Here is a 27,452-nt window from a genome sequence, read left to right on the forward strand (position 1 = left end):
TAGCGAGAGAGAGAGAGAGGGGGGGAGCGAGAGAGAGAGAGAGGGGGGAGCGAGAGAGAGAGAGAGGGGGGAGCGAGAGAGAGAGAGAGGGGGGAGCGAGAGAGAGAGAGAGGGGGGAGCGAGAGAGAGAGAGGGGGAGCGAGAGAGAGAGAGGGGGGAGCGAGAGAGAGAGAGGGGGGAGCGAGAGAGAGAGGGGGGGAGCGAGAGAGAGAGGGGGGGGAGCGAGAGAGAGAGGGGGGGAGCGAGAGAGAGAGGGGGGAGCGAGAGAGAGAGGGGGGAGCGAGAGAGAGAGGGGGGGAGCGAGAGAGAGAGAGAGAGAGAGAGAGAGAGGGGGGGGATAGAGAGAGAGAGAGAGGGGGGGGATAGAGAGAGAGAGAGAGGGAGAGGGAGAGGGAGAGGGAGAGGATTTTTAAAAATTTATTTTCGAAATGCAGCACTGAAACAGGCCCTTCGGCCCACAGAGTCTGTGCCAACCATCAACCACCCATTTCTACTAATCCTACACTAATGCCATATTTCTACCACATCCCCACCTTCCCTATATTCCCCTACCACCTACCTATACTAGGTAAATTGGCCATTATAAATTGCCCCCATCAACCTGTAAGTCTTCGACTGTGGGAGGAAACCGGAGCACCCGGCGAAAACCCACACTGTCACAGGGAAAACTCCCCGTATGAGAAATTTTAACAAGACTGGCCACCCACTTTGACAGAGTCTTAATCCAAGGAGTCTGCAATACTTCAGTAAGCCACGAAAACGATCAGGCCTGCAATGCTGTTGTAAATCCTCCTGGAGCACCAAGATTTCAAAGTGAACTACAACCAGACTTAAATGCATGCTATCCTCTAATCTCGATCTTTTCTTGTGTGAGAGTAGGTAAGATTGCGAACATTTTCAGGCATTGTGAAATAAATAGTTACCTTTTTTTCAAACCTACAAGAAAACCTGCCATTTGTCTGTTTATTTTACCTTTAAAACATTCATGGACAAACACTTTTCAAAAACACTATCTGCAGTCAGTTGAGAGGTGAAAAGTGGAAAGTCACCCACACCATCTCTCATTTGTCTGTAACAGCTGCCAATTCGTTATTTTCATTTGCTATGTCAGCTACATTTTTTTTTTAAAAGGGCCCACATTATCCTGACTAACCTTTCTCTTTTAATGTAATTGCAATATCTTTTTCCCACCTTGATACTCCATGCATTTTTCTTTTTGTATTCCTTTTTGTAGCTGTTTGCATCTTCAGTGACAGTTATGGCTCAGTTCGTAGCAGTTTTGCCTCAGACAGAAGGTTGGGGGTTCAAAACCCAGTAGAGGCTTGAGCACAAAAATCAAGTCTAACACTCCAGTGCAGTAGTGAAAGAAAGCTGCACGGTTGGAGGCGCTGTCTTTCGATTGAGTTTTTAACCCAAGGCCCCGCCTGCCCTCTCAAGTGGATGTAAAAATCCCATGGCACTATTTTGAAGAGGCGCAGGGAAGTTATCTCTAGTGTCCTGAACAATATTTATCCCTCAACCAACATCACTTGAAAACAAATTATCTGGTACTATCACATTGCTGCTTGTGGGATCTTGCTGTGCACAAATTGAGTACCATGGTTCTTACATTACAACAGTGACTACACTTCAAAAGTACTTAATTGGCTGCAAAGCACTTTGAGATCTCCAATGGCCGTGAAAGGCGCTATATAAATGCAAGGTTCTTTTTCTTCCTTTGTCGTTTATCGCTCAGTCCTCTGGATCTCAACTGATCTTTGCACTTTTATATGCCATATTAATTTTACATCTTGCATCTGCTGTCAACCATGGCTGTTTTATTTGGTAGGTAAAGCTCTTACCCTGGAGATACATTAGTCCTGTAGTATGCTAAATTCTTTTTTCAACAATTGCCTTTGTTCATCTGTATTATTACTCAGGAACAATGGATGAATTAGTTGTTGTCATTCTGTTTCATCCCATTAAAGTTAGTCTTAAAATACAGAATCTTCGCAACTGTTAAGTTTTTCCTTTTTCAACCCAATATTGCGCTATAATTACTGCTCGATAAATGTTCCCTGACTGTTACAGTAACAAGTCTGGCTCATTATTCATGACTAAACCTAGTATGACCTGCCTTCTTGTTAGTCTTCTGGAGCAACATGTTCCAGAGCTAGCTTGAATGCACTTACTACCTCTGACTTGAGCTTCTCTGCTCTTCCTAATCTAAATGAAAATTCTAGTTTCCCATTAAAACTTTTGCTACAAGCCTCTCTAATCTTTGAATTAATTCATTCTGCCACTTATTGCTATCAGGAGCCTTGTAGACAACTCCTACTGCAGTTTTAAGACCTTTCTTTTTCAAACTTAACAGCAATTACAAATGGTGAACACTTTCAATGCAAGTGAACAAACCTACAGTGCAGTATGAAACACGGGTGAAAGCACTTTCCTACATTGCTGGAGATCATTTTTATGGCAGGTATGCATTCAACATGCTTACAAAATCTCACTTAGTCTTGCCAAAAAACAGTTAACAGACCAATTTAAATGCTCCTGGTTAAAGGGTACAAGTTTGAAAGGATTTTTTAAAAAATCCACATTTGTTCAGTTGATAATTTATAGCATTCAATTTTTATTTTTAAAAAACAATGAAACCTCCAGTGCCCAACTGCAATACCACAGGCACTGGAATAAACACAATTACAATACAAATAAAATTAATCTTTTCTGGCTGAGACTGATTTATGGCAGACAGAAGACTGGCGTTAGCAAACTGCACAATGAGCCAACATCTGGCAAAAGGCTTTGTCCATGATAACACTGGCAAATGACAGGGAAGATGGATAATGGAAGTCTTAATTTATTGCTGCAGTGGCATGTATTTTGACATCAGAAATATACTGGCAAAGAAAATCAGGTAAAGGTTTGAATTACAACATGGAGCTTCAACATGCGAGTGTAAAACCAAAATACTGTAGATGCTGAAAATATGAAATAAAAGGCACATCTGGTTTACAAACATATCATTGTCATTTAATCACTCCTGCCCTCCACTTTATCAGAGACCTTCCCCTTTGTTCGCTACCTCTTCCTCCACTGTTCCTCTTTTCCCTGGCTCTGTGCTTGCTGACAAACTGTTAAATCCCCAGTTCTGATGAAAGGTTATCGATCTGAAATGTTAACTGTTTCTCCACAGATGCTGCCAGACTTGAATATTTCTAGTATGTTTCGTTTCGTTATGGTCTTGGCATTCATTTTGTCTTCACCAATCCAAGGCCTTTTGAACTGATAGGATTTGGATACATTTATAATTGCCTTTCATCAAATACAGAAATGGATTTTTGTCAGAGCAACACAACAATTTTATAAACGTCACAATCCAAGTCTATATAAAATAGAAGTCTGGCACTTTAATTATCATGCATTACTACATACTGATACTTCATTGATAACTCCTTCAGAGTCAACTGCAGTAATTTGATAGCATTTTAAATATATATAAATATTCAAACCCAAAATTCTATAATTGAGCAGCCCTTTCTCATCTATCGGCCCATTTTATTGGATTGCTTCTTCAATTGCTGACAAACTTAAATTTACCAAAAAAAGGCGGCCAGCAAATTGAAACAGGGATAGTTGTCTAATCTTCAAAGTGCGCCTATTAGAATATTGGGCATTGCAAATTAAATTCAAACCAAGTTAAAAGTGCTTCAAACCCAAAGTTACTTGAAACATTTTTGAAATGTGAAGATGAACTGCAAACATGTGGTTGGCAGATTGAAGACGTACCATTACTGTTTTTTTGATCCTATGTGAAGGGCCTGGGTACTCTGCTGAATACAAGTCTGTCAGAAACAAAGAGTTGATGAGCGTTGATTTTCCTAATCCTGATTCACCTGCAACAGAAACAGTTTCAAAAAGATTTAGTATCAGATAACTCAACAAATGACTTGCATTACCTGCAAATCCAAAAGAATCTTCATCCCTTTACCCCTTAAACTCTTTAAGAGTGCTCAATTAGAGCCAGCAGTGACTAAAGATTTGTCAAGTTTACATTAAAATACATGATCACAATTTCAGTTATTACCCTAAAACAATTAACACCCAAAACAGCAAAAGCTATCCTATCTTGTCAAATGTATTAAAATACCTGGTAAGCTTTAAAAAAAATCCTTCAAAAGGTAGATTAAAAGCAAATCAATCATTTGAACTAGTTTGTGGTTTGAAGCGTTCTTTGATCTCTGATACTGACTATCCCTCAATCTCCACTCCATTGGCACTTCCTCTTTTTGCCATTTTGCCCAATCCTCCAGCAAGTGGTAAGCATTGTTTTTCAGCCTGCAGGATAGTAGACAGTGGTGTTCCCCAAGGGTCAGTGTTAGGATCACTGCTTTTTTTTCCCAAAATATAAATGACTTGGATCTTGGAATACGGAGTAAAATTTCAAAATTTAATGGCACCAGACTTGGAGACAGTGAAGATGATACAAACTGCCTGCAACAGCACAGATAGGCTAGCAGAATGGGCAGATAAGTGACAGATGGAATTTAACACAGACAAGTGTGAAGTGATGCATTTTGGCAGAAGGAATAGGGAGAGGCAATGTAGACTAAATAGCACACTTCTAAAGGGTGTGCACGAAGAGAGGGACATGGGGGTGCATATGTATCAATCTTTGAAGGTAGAACATATTGAGTGTGAGATCTTGGGCTTCATAAATAGAGATATTGTATACAAAAGCAGGGAAAGTGAGCTGAAACTTCATAAAGCTCTGGTTCGGCCCCAACTAGTAAGACCTGGAACGTGTTGCCCACAAGGGTGGTGGAGGCGAAGACAACAATTTCAGAAGGAAATCAATGGGCACTTGAAGAAAATAAACTTATTGGGCTTTCGGGATTCAGCAGGGGAATGAGACTGACCGGATTGTTCTACAAATGGCCTATGTCATAAATGACACTGTGACTAAGTATAGTCACGATTGTAATGTAGGAAACGTGGCAGCTGATCTGCACACAGCAAGATCCCACAAATAGCTACTCTCTCCCAAAACCCTTTTGCCTTGCATCTCCTTTTCCTGATTTCAAAAGCCAAAGAAGAGTCTTCCCCACTACTTTTCTGGCTCGGCCCCTCAACTCCACTGAGCCTATTATTTCTAGGATGAGTTTGCTATCAATGCTACCACTAGGTGGTGCTGCAGTGGCACATGCGCAAATGCGGTGGTGTGGAGGAGAGCGCAGGCAGGCCGGCGGGTGGAGCGCGCGAGCAGGGGGGGCGCACCCGCCACTAAAGGTCTTTGGTCGCGCTCGCCCCGCTTCCCCCACCCCCGTTCTCTGCACACGTTACTCGATGACGTAATCTGCGCATGCGCCAACCAGCCCTGGTAATGCGGAACGCAGCGCATGCACAGAGTAGGAGCCAATCTGTGGCGCAGTCTGATGACGTTAGCTGCCGGCTGCGTTGTCGATAATCAGTTATTTCTATGCAGTGTCCACTTTAATTTACTCAATCTGTGAAATGCTCTGGGATGTCTTTATAAATGCAAGCTATTGTTGACTCAGGAGCCAATTAACAGAATCGGAAAGGCAGCAGAGGCAATATTAAGAAATGGCCCAATATACTAAACATCTGCCCAATGCGAAGATCAGAATTCCTGGCAAACAAGAAAGCTCACCAAACTATCGGACTTCTTCCAAGGCCCCAGTGTGTTAATTGAAGCCTTACTTTGGTTAAAACCAAAGAGGTGAAATGAGTAAGCTATTGCCAGAATAAATTCATGGGACCATGGCCAGTTCACTAAAGACCTATAAACTCAACCACATTTCAATGCTAAAAGCACAACAGTGCCTGGAGCATAATTGCGCATGTTGGTAGTTAAAAGCCGAGAAAGTTGGAGTCGCATTAGTAAGTAGGTTTCCTCTGATTTCACAGCAAATTCCCATCAGGGAAGCACATATCAGCCCTGACCATTCTCTTCCTTCCCTCCTCACAGGAAAGACAAAAGGGATAATGTCAGATCATATTTTTCACACCTCCCACTAAGTAACTCAAGATTGACCATCCAAGGTTTAGCAAGCTGACTACCTGAATGACATCGCACAGCAAACGAGGCATACATAATATGTTCAAAGCTTAAGATGGGAAAAACAAAAATAAAGGTCAAAAGATATGCTGACAGGCTAAGCTGAAGTAGACAGAATAGGAGGAAATTCATGTGAAATATAAACACCAGCACAGATCAGTTGGGCCAAATGGCCTGCTTCTGTGCTCTATACAATTCTATTTAATTAGTACCACAGCGTTTTCTAAAGTTTTTAAAACCTCTTCAGTGCAAGGAAACTCCCTGCAAATTTGACAGACTTAGAAGGACCACCTGTCCTAATTTCTAAAATAGTGTTAGCTATGTAAATTACATTAGGTTTGCTAAGCTGTGGTATCTATGACTAAGAAACATACCCAATGTTTTAAATTACATCAACAGCAGAGGGTCTTCTGTAGCATACATCTGCAAATTAGGTGTCAAGTGTGGTTCAATGGCAGCAGTCACCTCTGGAGGCAGAAAGTTGAGGGTTCAAGCCCCGCTCCAGAGACTTGAGCACATATTCTAGGCTAACACTCCAGTGCAGTGCTTAGGGAGTGCTGTACTGCCAGAGATGTCGTCTCGCAGATTATTTTAACCCTCAGGTGGGTGCAAAAGATCCCTCAACACTATTCGAAGAACAATGAAGCTTTGTGTCCAATTAACCCTCAACGAGCACCAAAAACAGATGATCAGGTCACTTAATTCATTGCTGTTAGAGAGAACTTACCATTCACAAATGGTACAAACGGGCAGCGCAGTGGTTAGCACCGCAGCCACACAGTTCTCCCCACGACTGCGTGGGTTTCCGCCGGGTGCTCTGGTTTCCTCCCACAGCCAAAGACTTGTAGGTTGATAGGGAAATTGGCCATTGTAAATTGCCCCTAGTGTAGGTAGGTGGTAGGATATTTGAGGGAAGGTGGGGATGTGGTAGGGAATATGGGATTAACGTAGGATTAGTATAAATGGGTGGTTGATGGTTGGCACAGACTCGGTGGGCGGAAGGGCCTGTTTCAGGACTCTCGGACTGCTGTGTTTCCTCCATTACAAGAGTGGCTGCACTTCAATAGTACATCATTGGAGAGTCAGTCATTACAAACCGGTTTGTAACACAAAATTAACTTAACCGTTGGAAAACACAGGGCTCTGAAATCAGGACCAATCATTGTATCACACCAGGACCTCTGCACGCTTTTCTCAAGCATTTCAAATAGATCCTGATAATCTGGAAGATCTGGGACAGCAGCTCATTACGGGTCTCATCTGTGCAGAAAAGTTGGAACAGTGTTTTCTATCTTTAAGTGCATCGTTTTAGTTGGTGAGGGGGGAGGGTCAGAAGCAGAGTTCAGATCCTTGTTTTTCTTATTTTCCAATACTGTGACCGCCCAGTGAAATTGTAATTGTTCTTCATTCCCTTGAAGGTAAGGAAGAAAATAATAAAAGCTTGACATTCATCTTGTTACAATGCTAAATTGCAGAAGCTGATTAAGTAACCTCTTCAGTACAGTGCCCAAAGTTGTGCATGGCACAAATTTGATCAAAATTTATGTAGGATGATCCATAATTTTATTACATTCACTCATGGCCTCAGGTCTGATCAAGAACATCCATCAGTTCTATTCTGCTGGGTCTGGTGCCAGTTCACATGCCCATGTCTTCCCACCTTCCAAGTAACCAAGCAACCTGCTCAAGGCTGTACTTGACTGCTGAATACACAGTCCAATTATTAACTTAGTAATTGGAATATCAACCTCCAATCTACTACACTAATCAAATTTATAGATCTGTTTTGAAAGGCAATAGCTTATTTTTGAGATGAGTCAAGTACTGTTGGCTTCCCATTTACTTCAAGGGTTTACGGTAGGCATTCCTGAGTAGGAACAAGGTGACTGAAGATTCTACCACCACTCGCAGGGTTAAAGGGGAGGTGCAGAACAAGGAGCAAGCAAATTATGTACAGCTAAGACTTGCACAAGTTGGGATGCATGGAGGGTTCGTTCCGTGATTTAAGAGAAATGGAACATTATGGTCATTGATACAGCAAGATCGAAACAAACATGGTAAATCCTGGTCTAAACTGGCACTTCAATGGATTGATGTAAATTCTAATATACATACAGACACAAAGCTTTTTTTTCAATGAAAACACCGCTGTGAAATGAATTATTCTAGAACTTTTCAAGACTTTAAACCGAGGCCCCAAATGCCCTCTCAGGTGGATGTAAAGATTCCATGGCACTATTTGAAGAATGGGAGAACTCTCCTGGTGTCCTGGGACAATATTCATCCCTCAACTAATTTCACAAAATCAGATCTCATCTTTTTGCTGGTAGTTGGCGTTGCTGTGCACTTCCCTATAACAGTGACTACACTTCAATAAGTACTTCATTGGCTCTAAAGCATTTTGGAATGTTGAGGTTGTGAAAGGTGTTATAGAAACGTCAGTTTTTTTTGTCATAGGCCCAAAAATTTTGAAGAATTAGGTCAACTTTAAGATAAAATACTAATTCAGTAATCAGTGTCCCAGGCAGGAATGTGGCTCACCACTGCTGCACTAATAGGGAAAGTATTTAATATTTTGAATTAACTTCTGGAACCAGTCAATTGTTCCCAAGTACCTGGATTTAAGATTGGCATTACTGTCACTGGGCATGACATAATAGTTGCTTTGAGACTCTGTGGTCAGACTTGGGTAAATTGCTTATACTTAAGGGTGAAACTATTTTTACAATCCAAGACTCCTTTAATGCTCAGTTACCAGAAAGCAACAGCACTTATGGTTTGCAACATTTAGGTCATAGTTTGCCCGTTTGTCACTTCTGGACAGCAGCCTGCGCAAAGTACTCCCAATGTGAAAACATTTTGAATCGACAGTAGGAATCCTAGGTATCTCCAACAGCAGTTTTCCCACGATGAGTTTAAGTCATTATAGGAGATAATAGCTTTTGATTCATTAGATACCCACTTACAAAAATCAAGCCATTTGTGCAAACTGTGTTGAAAAAGCCTGATGTGCAACATTTGCCATCCATGTCTTTAAGTAGTAACACTTGTAGTACTCAAAACTCGTGCCCTCCACCTTAATACCACTAACTAGGGATGGGGACTAAATATCAGCCTTCTGGAAATGCACATACCCAGATTTTTTAAATAACATCCTTGATCCTTCATTATTTTTGACGCTGATGAACCAAAGTTCACAAGAACAAAAAATTGCAAGACTAAGCTTTGAAAAGCAATTGTGTGTCCTGGAACCTTGACCAGAGAAAACTGAAGGGGTGCTTACAAAATTGGGGGATTTAGGTAGCTGGAGCATGTTTTATGACAAATTGAATTCCGGAACCAGCAGGCTAGATTCAAGGTAAGAAAAACAAATAGGAAATTCAGACATTTCTTAAATAGGAGTTCAAATGGGGAACAAATTTCTAATGCAGACGAGTGAAGAGGAAATTGAAGGGTTTTTAAAAACTGGATAACTTCCTGGCATCAGAAAAGACGACATGGGCCATTACATTTTATAGAAATGCAGAAATTTCTACTCGAAAGCAGATAAACATGTGGGAGGCTAATGAACTGCTGCCTGGCCTGAACAAGGTATTGTCACAGATTAAACTTCAAAAACTTTAATCATTTTCCTAGCAAGGTGGAGAGCAGAAGAAATGAATCAAATACACAATTCTTGAAAGTCTGGCTGGAGTGCTCCATTTGGCAGTTGTCTGTTTTCACACTTGCACCTTATTTTGCTTCCAAAATCAACCAGAACTGTCAAGATACCAACTGAATTTTCTGACCATCACTAGGGTCATTTCTACAGACAAAAAATAGAATAGAAAACTGAAGTTTAGTAATGCAGCTTGTGTGTGGAATGTTGGTGTTGTAGATGTACTACAGGAATAAAAGCAGCATTATGAAGATTACACCCTGAAACGGAACTAAAGGCAATTAGAAGCAAATTCCGAGAGTTATCTTCAAAGCATTTTTTTTTTGAAAGGCATACAAGAGACAAATAGAGACAAGAGCACCCATGTTGTGTAAAAGCACTGCTGCCAGATGCATTCCAAAAATTCTTCCACTTTCTTTCAGTGCCAAAACATCCATGTCTTTCCAGCTAAAGGTTTGGTGCAGTCAACACTGAAACAGATTACCAAAGCAGATTGGATTTTCATCCACTGTCAGACTTACAGAACTTGTATTTTTGTGTCGTCAGCAAATGAACCTGAACCATGAAGTAATGAAGCAGAGATACGTAAAAAAAAAAAAATACTTACAATTAACTCAACCCCAGTGTTTACAGAATAAACCAGAGATATAATGAAGCTTATCTAACAGGTACCCAACTAGTTAGAGTGGATTTTCAGCATCAAGTTTAAAAACTGTCCACTCTCATTATAGTGTCAATATTATTCAACACACAAACTGTTAGCAACACTATTGCATATAACAGGGATGACAGCACAAACTTATGAAAAGTTGTTACATAAATGATAGAATCTTGATTCTTGGAATGGTTTCCATCCTTCCACCACACCAATGTAGGTGCGTTTGATGTTTTGGGGAAACTCCACACTAAATGGACACAACATTGCAGATATCGGCCTGGAAATTGCTGCATATCAGCAGATTCACATGCAATCAGGGCACAAATCAAATATGAGAGAGATCTTTTAGGTCACTAAGTGTGCACAAGTACAGTATGCCAAAGTCTCATCGATTCTCTGTCTGAACAGCTCTCCGTCCACAGCAATGATCCCATCTAAGTTTGAAACTTAAAGCCCCACGCCAGAGATTTGAGCACATTATCAGCTAACACTTCAATGCAATACCGAGGGAGTGACGTCTTTCAGAAGCAATTTTAAATTGTTCATGCAGATCTAAATGATCCCATGACACTATTCCAAAGAGGAGCGCTCTCCCTGGTGTCCTAGTCAATATTTATTCCTCAATCAACACACCAGACATAGTTTAATTGTTCATTTATCTCGTTGGTACTATAATAGTGACTCTACTTCAAAAATAATGTCTTAGCTGTCAAGTGCTTTGGGATGACTGGAGGCTATAAAAAGGTGCCATGCAAATACAAAGGTGTTTATTTTGTTCGAGATTCTGGGATCCAGTGCAGGGTGGAAATCTGTTTTCTGGGGCAAGTGATTAGGATGAACTTGTTCGATAAACCCTGGTGCTAACTTATCAATGTCAACTTCCAGGGTCCAAAAGGTGTCACCCCATGGAATCCCCCATGTGTTGGTGAAGTCAAGAGCAAGCTTTCCAGCTCATCTCTGGGACTGATCAAGTCTACAGTTATAGTTCCCTTTCAGGCCATAAATTCCTGATGGTGGCCCACAATATCTAACTCATTATTGATAAGATTGAAGCAGCTGACATCCACCGAAGGTTCCCCTGGCAAAAAGCTCTGGTCACAGATCATTGCAAAGTAAAAGCACCCTCAGAAGTATGATGCCAGGAATTCCAGCTGGGCTGGGCTGTACCATAACCAGTTTGTTTGGGTCAGGGAAAGAGGAAGCTCTTAAAAGGAATCCTGCCTTTTGTAGCTATTTGCTGCTTTTTAAATCTCATCAGCTTCTGTATGCAAAAATAACTTGTTCCTCAAAGGAGAGGTACGTTAATAGCTACAGTATATGAAAGCAATGCAAATGAAGCTGTGCCGGTCTGTGCAGTAATACATTAAAAGCTATGATTGGGCCACCATATTGTGACTAGGGAATGGACACTTTCTGCCAAAAAGCACACCTTGGTTTTTAAAACAAGAGCAGCAACTGATCTCTGAAAATTCCTCAATCTGTTTTAGCAACTGTGTGGAGACTGTTGGTGACAAAATCCCATTCAACAGATCCCTCTCTAGAATGTGAAGTTCGTCCCTTTCACTGAAGCAATGACAGCAGTGCAGTTAGGGAATCCCAGGAGTGGCTAATTAAAAAGGTGGAGTACTTCCAATAAGAATACCTCCCTCTCCAGCTTTTCCTTGCATTACAAGCCAAAGCAGTCATGCATCAACTGTACAGGAGCCTTGTTCAACCGGCTAATAGCAAGGATAATGGTGTCAAAGCTGCAAACATTATTTGGTGCATGGTGGGTACTGCGATGAGACCTCTCTCTCACATAGGACAACAAATTGTATGCCAGTCTATATTTGTATGGTGATGGAATTGGAATTATATTTCTGCTAATTCTGGTTCATTTGGATTAATGAACATTTAGAAATCTATATAATCTAACATAAATGTATGTTTGTGCAATGCCTATACGAGAAAGTACTAGTGCTTTAAAAATGTTTAGAAGTGCAGGCCTGCATATTGCCTTCATCAGATTGAAGAAAATTCCCATCAGTAGCACAGTAATAGCTAATTTATATACAAGAATTCCTGAATACACTGCACATTGCAATGAAGTGGCCGGATTACATTGCTATATTTTAATACTTTGTTCAATTTAAACACTGGTGCTTATTCCTAGGCACACTTATATCCAGATCAATTTTTACATGCATTGCTGCTGTAAAATGCTGATAGTGCTGCAATTCTTAGCATTTTTTCTTGACACTTTGTAAGATCCCACATTTCAGCTCCGCTTCCAACATTTTCTGTTTTTATTTCACATTTCCAGCATCTGCAGTTATTTTGCTTTTATATCGGAGATTTGGAAAAGTGACCACAGTTCATCCATTCATCAGCACCAAAACTTCACTTCAGCCTCCCGAAGCCCTTTCCACAGTACAAATTAATCAGCATTTGCAAAATAACATAGCACTAAACTCTCTTTCACGGTCTTTCATTTGAGATAAGACCCAAATATGTTTTGCGGTTCTGCAAAGTGGGACATACATTTGTCGATTTGCAGATGTTCATTTATCCAAATGAACCAGGAGTAGCAGAAGTCGAATTTCAATTCCATCACCAAATATAGATTGGCATACAATTTCTCGTGCTGTGCTAGACAGACGTCTTATTGTAGTACCCACTGCACACCAAGTAACATCTGCAGCATTGACACCATTATCCTTTATATCAGTCAGCATATGTTGAACAAGGCTCCTGTACGGTCATGCTTATATGACTGCTTTTCAAATGTGCATTGAGAAGATATTGTGCTAGAGTTCAAATAAACCTGTTTACAAACCAAGTTTATGCTCAGTTTAGGATTCTTTCTGAACGATTACTACAAACAATACATGCGACCTCAAACTAAAGCAGCACTTATTTTGGAGGAAGTGGGGAGGGGGTTGAATGCAAGGATTGGATGTTAAACCTGAAAAGCTCAACACTTTCTTTTGAACATCCAAATGCTGGCCAACACTTCCAGGTTCGTAAGAATAATCATCATCTTTGGCCTCCTTGTCTCGAGAGACAATGGGTAAGCGCCTGGAGGTGGTCAGTGGTTTGTGAAGCAGCACCTGGAGTGGCTATAAAAGCCAATTCTAGAGTGACAGGTGCTGCAGATAAAATTGGTTGTCGGGGCTGAGTCACAGCTGGCTCTTCCTTGCGCTTCTGTCTTTTTTCCTGCCAACTGCTACGTTTCTTCGACTCGCCACTCTTCAGCCCCGCCTTTATGGCTGCCCGCCAGCTCTGGCGATCACTGGCAACTGACCCCCACGACTTGTGGTCAATGTCACAGGACTTCATGTCGCGTTTGCAGACCTCTTTGAAGCGGAGACATGGACGGCCAGTGGGTCTGATACCAGTGACGAGCTCGCTATACAATGTGTCCTTGGGGATCCTGCCATCTTCCATGCGGCTCACATGGCCAAGCCATCTCAAGCGCCGCTGGCTCAGTAGTGCATATAAGCTGGGGATGTTGGCCGCCTCGAGGACTTCTGCATTGGAGATACGGTCCTGCCACCTGATGCCAACGATTCTCCGGAGGCAGCGAAGATGGAATGAATTGAGACGTCGCTCTTGGCCCAGGTCATTGTCCAGGCCTCGCTGCCGTAGAGCAAGGTACTGAGGACACAGGCTTGATACACTCGGACTTTTATGTTCCGTGTCAGTGCGCCATTTTCCCCCACCCCCTTGGCCAGTCTGGACATAGCAGTGGATGCCTTTCCCATGTACTTGTTGATTTATGCATCGAGAAACAGGTTACTGGTTGTTTTTTTTTTATTCAGAGATACAGCACTGAAACAGGCCCTTTGGCCCACCGAGTCTGTGCCGACCATCAACCACCCATTTATACTAATCCTACATTAATTCCATATTCCTACCACATCCCCACCTGTCCCTAAATTTCCCTACCACCTACCTATACTAGGGGCAATTGCTAATGGCCAATTTACCCATCAACCTGCAAGTCTTTGGCATGTGGGAGGAAACCGGAGCACCCGGAGGAAACCCACGCAGACACAGGGAGAACTTGCAAACTCCACACAGGCAGTACCCAGAATTGAACCCGGGTCGCTGGAGCTGTGAGGCTGTGGTGCTAACCACTGCGCCGCCCAGTGATAGTTGAGCCTAGGTAGGTGAATTTTTGAACCGCTTCCAGAGTGTGGTCACAGATATTGATGGACGGAGCATTTCTGACGTCCTGTCCCATGATGTTAGTTTTCTTGAGGCTGGTGGTTAGGCCAAATTCGTTGCAAGCAGCCGCAATCCTGTCGATGAGTCTCTGCAGACACTCTTCTGTGTGGGATGTTAATGCAGCATCGTCAGCAAAGAGGAGTTCCCTGATGAGGACCTTCTGCACTTTGATCTTCGCTCTAAGACAGGCAAGGTTGAACAACCTGCCACCTGATCTTGTGTGGAGGAAGATTCCTTCTTCTGAAGACTTGAACGCATGTGAAAGCAACAGGGAGAAGATTCCTAACAGTGTAGGTGTGAGAACACAGCCTGTTTCACACCACTCAGGATTGGAAAGGGGTCTGATGAGGCACCACTATGCTGAATTATGGCTTTCATACCGTCATGGAATGAGGTGATGATACTTAGTAGCTTTGGTGGACATCCTATCTTTTCTAGTAATCTGGAGACGTCAGCTGACGAGGTCAAAGGCTTTGGTGAGATCAAATGAAAGCAACGTAGGGGGGCATCTGTTGTTCACGGCATTTCCCCTGTAGCTGGCGAAGGGAGAACAGCATGTCAATGGTGGATCTCTCTGCTTGAATGCCACACTGTGCCTCAGGACAGACACGCTCAGTCAGCTTCTGAAGCCTGTTTAAAGCGGCTCGAGCGAAGAATTTCCCCACTATGCTGAGAAGGGAGATTCCACGGTAGTTGTCGCAGTCACCATGGTCACCGTTGTTCTTATAGAGGGTGATGATATTGGCATTGCGCATGTCCTGTGGCACTGCTCCCTCATCCCAGCACAGGCAAAGCAGTTCATGGAGTGCTGAGAGTATAGCAGGCTTGATTCTTTCAGGGGTAATGCAGTCCTTCCCAGGGCCTTTTCCACTGGCTAGAGAATCAATGGCATCACTGAGTTCCGATTTTGTTGGCTGTTCGTCCAGCTCATCCATGACTGACAGAGACTGGGCTGCATTGAGGGCGGTCTAAGTGACATTTTCCCTGGAGTACAGTTCTAGGTAGTGCTCCACCCAGTGTTCCATTTGTTGGTCAGTAATCATGTCCCCTGATTTAGACTTGAGGAGGGTGATCTTCCTGATGGTTGGCCCAGAAGCCCTCTTAATGCCATCATACATTCCTCTGATGTTTCCGGTGTCGGAGGCCAGCTGAATACGACTGCATCGGTGTTGCCAGTAGTCATTTGCGCAGCACCTGTCTGTTCTTTGTGCAGCACTTCTGGCTACTTTAAGTGCTAAGGACGTTAACTCGCTGGGGGCTTTCTTGTAGTTGAACAGTGCAATGCGCTTAGCGGCTATGACAGGTTCCAGCTCTTCAAAGTGAGATTGAAACCAGTCTGCATTCTATTTCACACGTTTGCCAAAGGTGGTCATTGCTCAGTCATAGATGGCACCTCTAATGTGGGCCCGTGTGGTCTCCGAATCCCCTGTGGGAGTGTTTTGAACGGTTTTTTCAACTGAATTTAGAAATTTATCTAACAGCTGTCGATGAGCAATTCTGTTAGTGTTGATGCAGCCCTTCTGCTTGCAGTGATGCAGCTTCTTTGGTTTGAGTCCAACTTTGCTGCACACCAGGGAGTGGTCGGTGTCGCAGTCCTCACTGCGGAAGCTGCGATTGGTTTGAATGCTGTTTAAAGAGTCTCACCTTTAACGATGAGGTCCAGCTGATGCCAACGACGTGATCTTGGGTGCCTCCAAGAAACCTGGTGACAGGGTTTAGTATGAAACGAGTCGGTGATGCAGAGGTTATGATAGGTACACAACTCCAGCAGTCTCTGTCCATTCTCACTCATCCTTCCAATGCCATAGTGCCCAAGGCAGGAGGGCTATGAGTCATGGTCGGCCCTAACCCTGGCATTCAAGTCCCCCAGCAGGAACAAACGTTCAGTAATGGGAATGCTACTAATGATATTATGGAGTTCCTCGCAGAACTGGTCTTTGACTTCAGGTGGGGAGCAGAGTGTTGGAGCACAGATGCTGAGTAGGTGCACTGGACCAGAGGCGGTGAGCAGTCAGATGGACAGTATGCGTTCTGAGCCATTTGAAGGTGGCTCTATCATGCTGAGCAAAGAGCTTTTGATGGCGAAGCCCACTCTATGCTGTCTTGGTTCTTCAGGATCCCTACCCTGCCAGAAGGTGGTGTAGTCTTGCTCTCAGAGATCCGCTCACAGGGAGGCGTGTCTCCTGAAGTGCTGCAATGTCCACATTGAGTCTACTGAGCTCGTTGTTAATGATGGCGGTCTTCCGAGAATCGCTGATTTGAGTAAGGTCTTCTGACAGACCAGGACATAGTTCTGACGTTCCAGCTTGCAAAGCGAAGGGCTGGTACCTTCTTTCCTTTTTCTGTCGTGCTGTTTGGTGCAGTGTTACAGTCCACTTGTCGGGCAATGACCCTGAGCTCCAAGCACCCATTGAAGCAGGTGGACTGTGGCGGGACAGAACCTTGCTGACGGGGGGCTGCCCGGTTTGAGGCGGGCGGCAGTGGTTAGCACCGCAGCCTCACAGCTCCAGCAACCCGGGTTCAATTCTGGGTTCTCCCTGTGTCTGCGTGGGTTTCCTCCGGGTGCTCCCGTTTCCTCCCACAGCCAAAGACTTGCAGGTTGATAGGTAAATTGGCCATTATAAATTGTCCCTAGTATAGGTAGGTGGTAGGGGAATATAGGGACAGGTGAGGATGTGGTAGGAATATGGGATTAGTGTAGGATTAGTATAAATGGGTGGTTAATGGTCGGCACAGACTCGGTGGGCCGAAGGGCCTGTTTCAGTGCTGTATGTCTAAAAAAAAAATCTAAAAGCTGCCCAGTAAGATGCGATGACCTCTCCCACTGACAAAGGCAACCTGTGGTGCCCAAGCTCTGTCAATTGAGCTGGACTTATAACCCGTAACTGCTGCCTTCTGTGTTGTTTTGGTCGGTGAGGCGACTATGTATGGAGTGATCTCTCCATGGCGGACGTATGGAGATTGTGAGTTGCCCAAGCGTCAAAACACCCCCCTCAGCCTTCCTGGTGGGGTCCAAAGGAGTGCAGAGCACGATGTTTGGCACCGGTATGGCTGCAGGAACTGCCAGAAACATGCCAAAGGTGACATGACCGCCTTTGGGGTTCCACTCTGGATTTTCCGTTAGAGTTTACTCCCTTAACTTTGGTCTCTCCTGGGACGCCCACAAGGCAGTGAAGTTGTTCGGGCCCTTGGTCAGGGATAGGTGGATGCTAGGGGGTGCGAGGAAGGGGGGGGGGGGGGGGGGGGAGAAATAGCTCGGAAGGGTGTGCGGGGGTGGGGGGGGGCAAAGAGAGAAGAGGAGGAGGGAGAGCTGGGAAGGGGGTGTGGGGGGGAAAGAGAGAAGCGAGAGCTGGGAAGGGGAGAGGCATCCGGCAGGGGTCACGACCCTGCCGAGCGGGCCAGCCCAGAGTCTGCACGGCCTTCTAGTTATCAGCGTCCTCCAGGCTGACGCTGCGCCCGTGGTCACCATCCAGCTGACAGCAGAGCTTCTTTCCCGGTTCCCAGTAGCAACGGCGGAAGGACGACAGAGGCCGGATTGAGGCCCTGAGCCTCGACGACGGCCTCATGAGCATTCAGGCTGCCTTTCACGTCCCTGGCCAGCGCCTTCCAGGTGGGCACGTTGTTCACATAGTGGCCACACCAGGACGAGCAGAACTCCACAACCCAGGCAGACGACGCGTTCCTCAGCAGATGAAATCCAAGCAGTAACTTGCAAGCAGTGACTACGTGGTAAGCGCAAAGGATGAACATTTCCCTAGTCCTTTGGAGAGTAGATGGTCAGGTCACATTGAGTTACTTCGAGTTTACAGCACTGTAAACTAGCAATTGATTAATACTTTGGGTTGAAATGCACCCACTATTAGAGGGAACTTAAACAGTGAAAGAGCAGAGATTGGGAGGGAAAGGGCAATGGATGGGAACGGATGACCAAGGATAGGGTTATACAGCAAGGAGCTCCCTTGCCTATCCAGGAGCCATCTTGGGATAACGAATAATTTTCAGTGCACAGTAACGCTCTCTAGAAGAAGTCACAAAGTTTATTCGTCTCAACCTCTGACAACTAACTCCTAACTAAAAAAAAAATGGAAATGCCATAATTGTAAACACCAGTTTATCCTGCTTAAGTGAGATTGCAAGTTATTGCTGAATTAGAACATGTGCTGCAAATCAATGCTCACTAGGAAATAAATTGAGCCTACTGAAACTCATTTCACACAGGGCCCTTTGAGCCAAAATGATTCTGGATCCAATGGGTCTTAGTTGTTCCAAAAGTACAGTCAGCAAGTTAATTCCACAATGTAATCCTTCACTTAAACATAAATAGCACTTTTTTTTCTCCAGGGTACACTTACTGTATGAAATTCCATAGAATATGTAATCTGATACAAGATTTTACTGATAAATCCCATTTCTCAATGCATCAAAAGGCTGGATAATTGCAGCAGTTCTGCTCATATTTCTAACAGTCTTCTGAAGTTTACAGCATTAGCCAGGTTAAATGTTCATCAAGTTTGTTTTTTTACCTTCCAGCTGCACCATGAATTAAAAAAAAGTCTGTAGCCATAATAAATATTTTATATAAATCTACAGAACTATTCCATGGTCAATTCTTCAATCAAGTAAATGCGCACAAGTGCAATTTAGTAATATTCTTGGCAAAAGGCTCATTTCAAACTAAGGTGTCTTAAACTTCAATCAGTAGTCATATAAAAAGATGCACCTCAAGTTCAAAAGCAGTGAGATATTGGTTTTAAAGCAGAGGGATATGTTTGCTGGCAAAGTGCAACCAAGATTAGAGGGGGTCCCAATAGATGGAGAAAATTGCTAGTCATGAGATACATGCCGTCAAAACTGATTTTCACAACCAATTTATATCTAACAAATAGTTAATTTAAATTCTGGTTACCACTGTACTTCTCAGCCAGCCGTGTAGGTCTTGCATAGCAAATCTCACTGACAATCTCCAACTTTGAAGATATTTTGGCTTCTAATGTTAGATCATTTCAAATTACTCTGTAAAATTAATGTTGCATTCTGACATTCTCCATCATTCCATTCAGGTTCTCAAAGGCTCTCTGCCTTGAAATTGATAACCACTTCCAATCTTCCAACCTGATATAATCTTGGTGATAATTTTATTCTATATTCCAAGTTCTTCAGATTGCACACACCCTCTCCTCTTGCAATAACTGAATCAGTACATCTTCACCTTTCCTTTGAAAGGAAAATGAAAACCTGGTTTTTCTATTGTTCAAAAACAGATTTTTGATATCTCTTCCAAGCTGAACAGTCATGACATTGCAAAATTTGACAGACAACATCCAAACCATTGTGTTATTTGTGATGCACTAATTACGCTTGGGTAATTTTCAGAATATCAGTGGCTGCAATAACATACATCATAGTTACAGGCAAATAAACACTGTTGAGATGCTAGAGACTGCAGCTGTACTTCCAGGATACAAATCACATATTGCCGTTCCTTCACGGTCACTGGATCAAATTCCCGGGACTCCCTCCCCAACAGCACTGTGGGTATATCTGGACAAGGACTGCAGCAGTTCAAGTAAACAGCTCACCACCACCACCTTCTCAAGGGTAACTAGAGATGGGCAATAAATACTGTACTTGCCAGTGACGCCCACATCCTAGGAACAAATAAGCATTCACCCACTATGTGCGGGCTGCTTTTAGAATTAACTGCCCACTGGCCCACATGAACATTTCAATATGAACATCCCATCTCTGAGACGTCTTAAGTAACAGCTTTATAACAATTCCAAATTTAATTGTACGCTTTAAATTTCATTTTTGGAACTTTTCTTGAATCTCTTCTGCAAATGTGCAACATTTTTAGGAAAGATATATTTGCCTGATACAACGAAAATATATACAAATATATTAGAAACTAAACGTCATTTGAAAAAGGCTTACGATTGAATTCTGTGGGTAAATGCCATGCTTTATGCGCTGCCAAGTTACACAAAAAAAGACAGTTCACATTTTGGTCCATTCTTTTCACTGATCCCAGTTGGAGGCAGAGTGTTACAATCGCCGTCAGAGACAGTGCTGCTGCTGGAGGCACAGACCGTCACAGAACCATAGAAACATTGCAGCATAGAAAGAGGCCATTCAGCTTGTCATGTCCGTGCCAGCTGAAAAACTAGCTGCCCAATCTAATTCCACCTTCCAGCACCTGGTCCAGAGCCTTGCAGGTTACAGCACTTCAGGTGCATGTCCAGGTACGTTTTGAAAGAATTGAGGGTTTCTGCCTCCACCACCATTCCTGGCAGTGAATTCCAGACACCCACCACCCTCTGGGTGAAAAAGTTTTCCTCAACTCTTTTGGTGAGGTCCACCAACTTCAATGTCATGCAAGTGGCTTTGTTCGTTTTGCCCCATCATTACCAGCTTTCAGCTAAACGTTTAAATCCTTACATGTGCTACAATATTGCACTCGGGATAAACTGCCTCCTGAGGAAGTCGAAATTATAATTTCAAATCAGAGAGCACACAACCTCTCCCTACTCATGCCATCCAAGCCACAAGTATGATGAACATTCAGTAACTCAATTTTAAGTAGGACATCACTGTGCTATCATCCAGATTTAACCAAGTCCTTCCAAACCATGAGTCTCCAAACGAGCTGTGCTACTGGAGTGATATAGCCTGGCAGAATTTTGCAGGTCTGGGGGTTCTGCTCTTAGTGGCAAATCCACCACTGAGACAGCAGTGCACATGAAATTTAAGCAGCTGAAGCCAGTCGCACTACTAGGTTAAAAATTGGTGCGCACGGTGCTGCCTGCAGCTGGGGACAAGTTTGGCTTCTGTCGACAGATATCTATTAGAAACAAAGGTTTCCCACCCTCAAGAGAATTAGCTTAATTTTTCACTTGTTCTTTAAAGGAAACCAAGTATTGTACTTTATGATAAATATAGCATGGTAATTTAGAAATATTTGTCAAATATGAAGATGAACTTTGGGATAACTGTGTTTGAGGTGAACTTTCCATACACTTACTTGGTCTGATCTGATACAGCCAGAATGAGGCAAGATTGAGGGTGCTGAAAAGACATTATTTTCACGCGAGCAAAGTTCCTGATGTAATTTGGCCAAATTAATATGGAACGACTGAGCAACTGGAGTGGAATGAAGCTCAGTTTGGAAAATGCACCTGGAATACGGTGTGCAGTTTTAGTCCCCTTACCTTGGGGAGGATATTATTGCCACATGAGGGATGCAACCAAAGTTCACCAGACTTGCTCCCGGGATGGCGGGACTGCCCATGAGGAGAGACTGGGGAAACTGGGCCTGTATTCTCTAGAGTTTCGAAGAATGAGAGGTGATCCCATTGAAACGTACAAACTATTTAAAGGGAAAGACAGGATTGATGCAGCTAAGATGTTTCCCCTGCTTGGGGAGTCTGGAACCCGCGACACAATTTCAAAATAAAGAGGAAGTCACTTATGACAGAGATGATGAGAAATTTCTTGACTCAGAGGGCTGAGACTTCTCGGAATTCTCTACCCCAGAGAGCTGTGGAAGCTCAGTCATTGAGTATGTTTAAAGCAGAGATTGACAGATTTCTAAATACCAATGACATAAGGGGATATGAGGATAGCATGGGAAAAAGTCATTGAAATGGATGATCAGCCATGATCGTACTGAATGGTGGGGCAGGCTCGAAGGGCTGAACATAGCCTGGTAGACTTTTGCAGGTCTGGGGGCTCTGCTTTCGGTGGCAACTCCACCAGAGAGGAGTGCCTACTCCTGCTCCTATGTTTCTATGGTCCTAAAAAGTGAATTCTTAACTGTAGAATGAAGTTGTGTGCCACTTTTCTGTAAATTGTTGCTGTGTAAATTCCAGCAGACTGCCCATTAAGTCCCTCAGCAAGTCAAATCAAATGGTTTGCACATGGAAAGTAGGAAATATTTTATAGCAGTTTAATCTAGCTCTCTAAAAATTTGAAAATGAAAAGTAATTCAAATGCGAGAATATAAATTCTGTTGAGATACAACAACTTTTCAGCTTTACATTTAAAGGAAAATAATATAGATCCAGTTTCTCACCTGCAGTGAAAGTATTCTGTGCTTTTTAGGAGGGCGCCTAATGGCAGCATCCACACTGTTATAACCAGGTGAGAAAGAGGTCCAGGGTTCCCTTTCAGCCTTCACCTGGTCTTACTGTAACCGGGTGTAATTTTAAACGCACTGTTTTTAGCTGCCCCTTGGTGAATCCTTGTTCACCGCTTTCCAATTATAAGGCAAAGAAACCAACACAAACAAGCTTTCTTAGGTTTAAAGTGAAATTTTTATTAAACTAATTTCAGTTAACGTCTCCGGATACACGACACGCCCAAGCTCGCATGCATACGCGATACATGCAGATAGGGACAGAAAGGAGAAGAAATAAAGTGGAAAAGTTTGAGGTAATATCTGAAGAATTTTTGTTACAGGTCTTCGAGCTTGCTGTAGAGTCCTTGGTTGTAGGGAGATCTTGCTTTTCATTGGGGCCCAGTATTCTTCTTAAACCTTGTTCACTGTTGGAGACTGTTCTCTCTTGGGGTTCATGTGTCTTCAGTGGGTTTCTGGAGTTCCGTGAGAAAGAGATGGGAGCAGACAGACAGGCTGGAGAGGTATGGTGAGCCAGCCAGGAGAGTTCTGCTCAATCCAGGAGCGAACATCTTTCTGCCAGTTCAAACGGTCTCACCAATTTAAAACTCAGTTCAAACTCTGCAACAGCCAGTTAGTCATGTGACTAACTGGTCTAACCGTGTCTTGGCTCTGTATATTGTCAGGGAATGGTCCTTGATCTACAAACACTGTCTGTTAATATGCAAAAATGTCTTTCCAGCCAGGGGTCTGGCAACCCCGTGTAACGGGCCTTCTCTGCTTCCCAGCAACAATTTGAAATTTAATGCCCATGTGGCGAAATTAATGTGCCTCATCCTTGGCAGGCGGGGGCCTGCATGACAACACAATTCAAGATTTTCAGTATACTGAAGGCCACCTCTTTCTGGTTTACATGAAAAAGTGGATGGAGTTGAGGGATTCATTTCCAACACCAGCACAAATCATGGATTTTGAATTATTCAATCACCCTAAGTCAGCTATCCTATTAATAGGGCAGGTTTGGCAGTTCTAAGGTTAGAACTCAGTTCGAACAGAGCACGTGACAAGTATGTTCATACAATATTTTGGCATAACAAAAGTAATCTGAATCGGAAATAATCAGTTTTAATGCATGGAGCATTCTAACCAAAAACCTGAAAAATAATTTGTAATTTGAAACCATTTTAATTGTTTTACGAAATATGACCAGACTCCATGCTCTGGAAAGGGAGGAATGCCTTTTATCTTGCCCTGTTGCACTTAATTAACACTAACAACTTGCATTTAAGAAGTGTCTTAAACACTATGAATTGTCCCAAAAAACCACAAAGAGTTAATCAATAAACAGATACTTAGCCAGCACATCTCAACACTCTTAACATGCAGAAAAAATTGGCATTTATAGTGCTTGTAATGCAGAAAACCATCTGAAGGCACCTCATAGAACTGCAATCCAAGTAAAATGGAAATCATGGGAGATTGGTTTTAAAGGAGAGTGGTAAAGGCGGGTGAAATTCGAGTGTGTGGGTCTTAAGCCACACCAATAGTGGGATGGAAGGGGTGGGGGGAATGCTGGAAGAGATGCTGGAATTAAAGGAACTGAAAATCTGGGGGGGGCAGGGGGCAAGGCAGTTGTTAGGTACCCACAGGTCACAGAGGTAGGGAAGAGTGTGGTCATGAAAAGATGTAAACAGGAGGCCTAGAGGGGCTGGGAGCCAACGTAGGCAAGAAAGTAGAAGTCAAGGGTGAGGGGAATTCCACACAGTTTGCATAAGCTGCAGTTTAGAAGATGGAACACTGAAACAGTAGAATCTGGGAGGTGACAACGGCATGTATGAGAGTTTCACACCACATGGACAATGCTAAGGATTTGAAGTTGTCTGCGATAAAGAGGATTTGGGGTGAATACTAAGATTAGAGTCAAATATGACTCCAAGGATTACAAACAGTTTGGTTCAACCAGAGATGATGGCCAGGCAACAGGGATGGAATCTGTGGAAAAGACAGAGAGTTTGTGGCAAGATCTGAAAGGATGGGTTCAGTGCACCTGATGTTCAACTGGAGAAAATAAATCAATATATTTCACAAGGTGCTGCCTTGCACTTGCACTGCAATGCACATCTCAAATGCAATCTACACACCTGCAGCACAAATTCAAGCTATGTCTGAACATTGAATCAAACTTTTTTCTACTTTATATACATGCAGAAAACACTGCATCTTTATGAACTTGGTCATAAGAACTGATGAAAGCCGAATTGTATTGAAGGGCCTGGAGCTTCACTCTACTGATTGCCCTTTATCAGCTACAGGTTCAGCAGGCAGCATCTTCCAAAGTCTGTCAGTATTCTTTGAACCAGTTGAGTTGGACTGGGCTCCTCTAGTATAGCAAACACAGGTCGAGCAGCATGCAAGACCCCTGCAGTCAGAGATTTCTAATATGTGCAAACATCTCATGTAGGCCCGTATCTTCAGTGCACCAGGCAGTAAATGTCTACCCCATACAGAATTCAAATTTTAGCCTACAGTTCAAACAATGCCAAGACCGACAATACTTTTACTGAAGGATTTTACTAATTGTTAAATAAATAAAACAAGGATTGCATTTTGACAAAAACTGGTGTAAGTTTAATTTACATTATAAATGACTTCAGTCAATTTCCAAGTGTTGTTCAGCCTAATTTAGACATATTATTGGATTTTCAACTATTAGATCAACTATGCTGATAAGTGCAGCATCTTCGTTGGCCTCCTTATCTCGAGAGACAATGGATAAGCGCCTGGAGGTGGTCAGTGGTTTGTGAAGCAGCGCCTGGAGTGGCTATAAAGGCCAATTCTAGAGTGAAAGGCTCTTCCACAGGTGCTGCAGAGAAATTTGTTTGTCGGGGCTGTTGCACAGTTGGCTCTCCCCTTGCGCCTCTGTCTTTTTTCCTGCCAACTATTAAGTCTCTTCGACTCGCCACACTTTAGCCCCGCCTTTATGGCTGCCCGCCAGCTCTGGCAGACGCTGGCAACTGACTCCCACGACTTGTGATCAATGTCACAGGATTTCATGTCGCGTTTGCAGACATCTTTAAATCGGAGACATGGATGGCCGGTGGGTCTGATACCAGTGGCGAGCTCGCTGTACAATGTGTCTTTGGGGATCCTGACATCTTCCATGCAGCTCACATGGCCAAGCCATCTCAAGCGCCGCTGACTCAGTAGTGTGTGTAAGCTGGGGATGTTGGCCACCTCAAGGACTTCTGTGTTGGAGATACGGTCCTGCCACCTGATGCCAAGTATTCTCCGGAGGCAGCGAAGATGGAATGAATTGAGACGTCGCTCTTGGCTGACATACGTTGTCCAGGCCTCGCTGCCGTAGAGCAAGGTACTGAGGACACAGGCCTGATACACTCGGACTTTTGTGTTCCGTGTCAGTGCGCCATTTTCCCACACTCTCTTGGCCAGTCTGGACATAGCAGTGGAAGCCTTTCCCATGCGCTTGTTGATTTCTACATCTAGAGACAGGTTACTGGTGATAGTCGAGCCTAGGTAGGTGAACTCTTGAACCACTTCCAGAGCGTGGTCACCAATATTGATGGATGGAGCATTTCTGACGTCCTGCCCCATGATGTTCGTTTTCTTGAGGCTGATGGTTGGGCCAAATTCATTGCAGGCAGCCGCAAACCTGTCGAAGAGACTCTGCAGGCACTCTTCAGTGTGAGATGTTAAAGCAGCATAGTCAGCAAAGAGGAGTTCCCTGATGAGGACTTTCCGTACTTTGGACTTCGCTCTTAGACGGGCAAGGTTGAACAAACTGCCCCCTGATCTTGTGTGGAGGAAAATTCCTTCTTCAGAGGACTTGAACGCATGTGAAAGCAGCAGGGAGAAGAAAATCCCAAAAAGTGTGGGTGTGAGGACACAGCCCTGTTTCACGCCACTCAGGATAGGAAAGGGCTCTGATGAGGAGCCACCATGTTGAATTGTGCCTTTCATATTGTCATGGAATGAGGTGATGATACTTAGTAGCTTTGGTGGGCATCCAATCTTTTCTAGTAGTCTGAAGAGACCATGTCTGCTGACGAGGTCAAAGGCTTTGGTGAGATCAATGAAAGCAATGTAGAGGGGCATCTGTTGTTCACGGCATTTCTCCTGTATCTGACGAAGGGAGAACAGCATGTCAACGGTCGATCGCTGCACGAAAGCCACATTGTGACTCAGGGTAGACGTGCTCGGCCAGCTTCTGGAGCCTGTTTAGAGCGGCTCGAGCAAAGACTTTCCCCACTATGCTGAGCAGGGAGATTCCACGGTAGTTGTTGCAGCCTAATTTAGCCTTCATATTATTGGATTTTAAACTACTAAATCAACTATGTTGATAAGTGCAGCATACTAAGTGTAAAGACTGCCATTCCCAGTGTAGTACTGAAGGAGCGCTGCAGTGTCAGAGGTACCATCTCTTGGAGATAGTACAATCTGCATTAAACCCAGACCCCTCCCCCTCTGCCCTCTCAGGTGGATGCAAAAGGTCCCACGGCACCATTTGAAGAGCAGGGGATTTCTTCCCGTGTCCTGGCCAATATTTATATCTCAACCAACATTTAAAACAGATGATCTGGTCATTTATTTCTATGCTGTTTGTAAATGGATGTCAAGTAGGGAAATGCAGCAGCCAATGACATATTAGAAAGCAATTAATAAGCTGTGAAGCACTTTGGGAATTACTGGGGGTTATAGAAAGGTGTTTTATAAAAGCAAATGATTTTTTCTTAAA

At 43.5% G+C, this 27,452-nt stretch overlaps 1 protein-coding gene across 2 annotated transcripts in view; it reads right to left on the bottom strand.

Moving 5' to 3' along the window:
- Positions 1-27,452, bottom strand: part of LOC137370230 (septin-7) — a 139,685-nt gene that overhangs the window by 81,079 nt on the left and 31,154 nt on the right. For both annotated transcript variants that reach the window (XM_068032591.1, XM_068032590.1), the window contains exon 2: positions 3,772-3,878. In XM_068032591.1, the coding sequence (XP_067888692.1) occupies positions 3,772-3,878 (107 nt within the window). The remainder of the gene's footprint in view (positions 1-3,771; positions 3,879-27,452) is intronic.

This window comes from Heterodontus francisci, chromosome 5, assembly GCF_036365525.1.
Source record: "Heterodontus francisci isolate sHetFra1 chromosome 5, sHetFra1.hap1, whole genome shotgun sequence".
In the NCBI taxonomy this organism is placed as follows: domain Eukaryota; kingdom Metazoa; phylum Chordata; class Chondrichthyes; order Heterodontiformes; family Heterodontidae; genus Heterodontus; species Heterodontus francisci.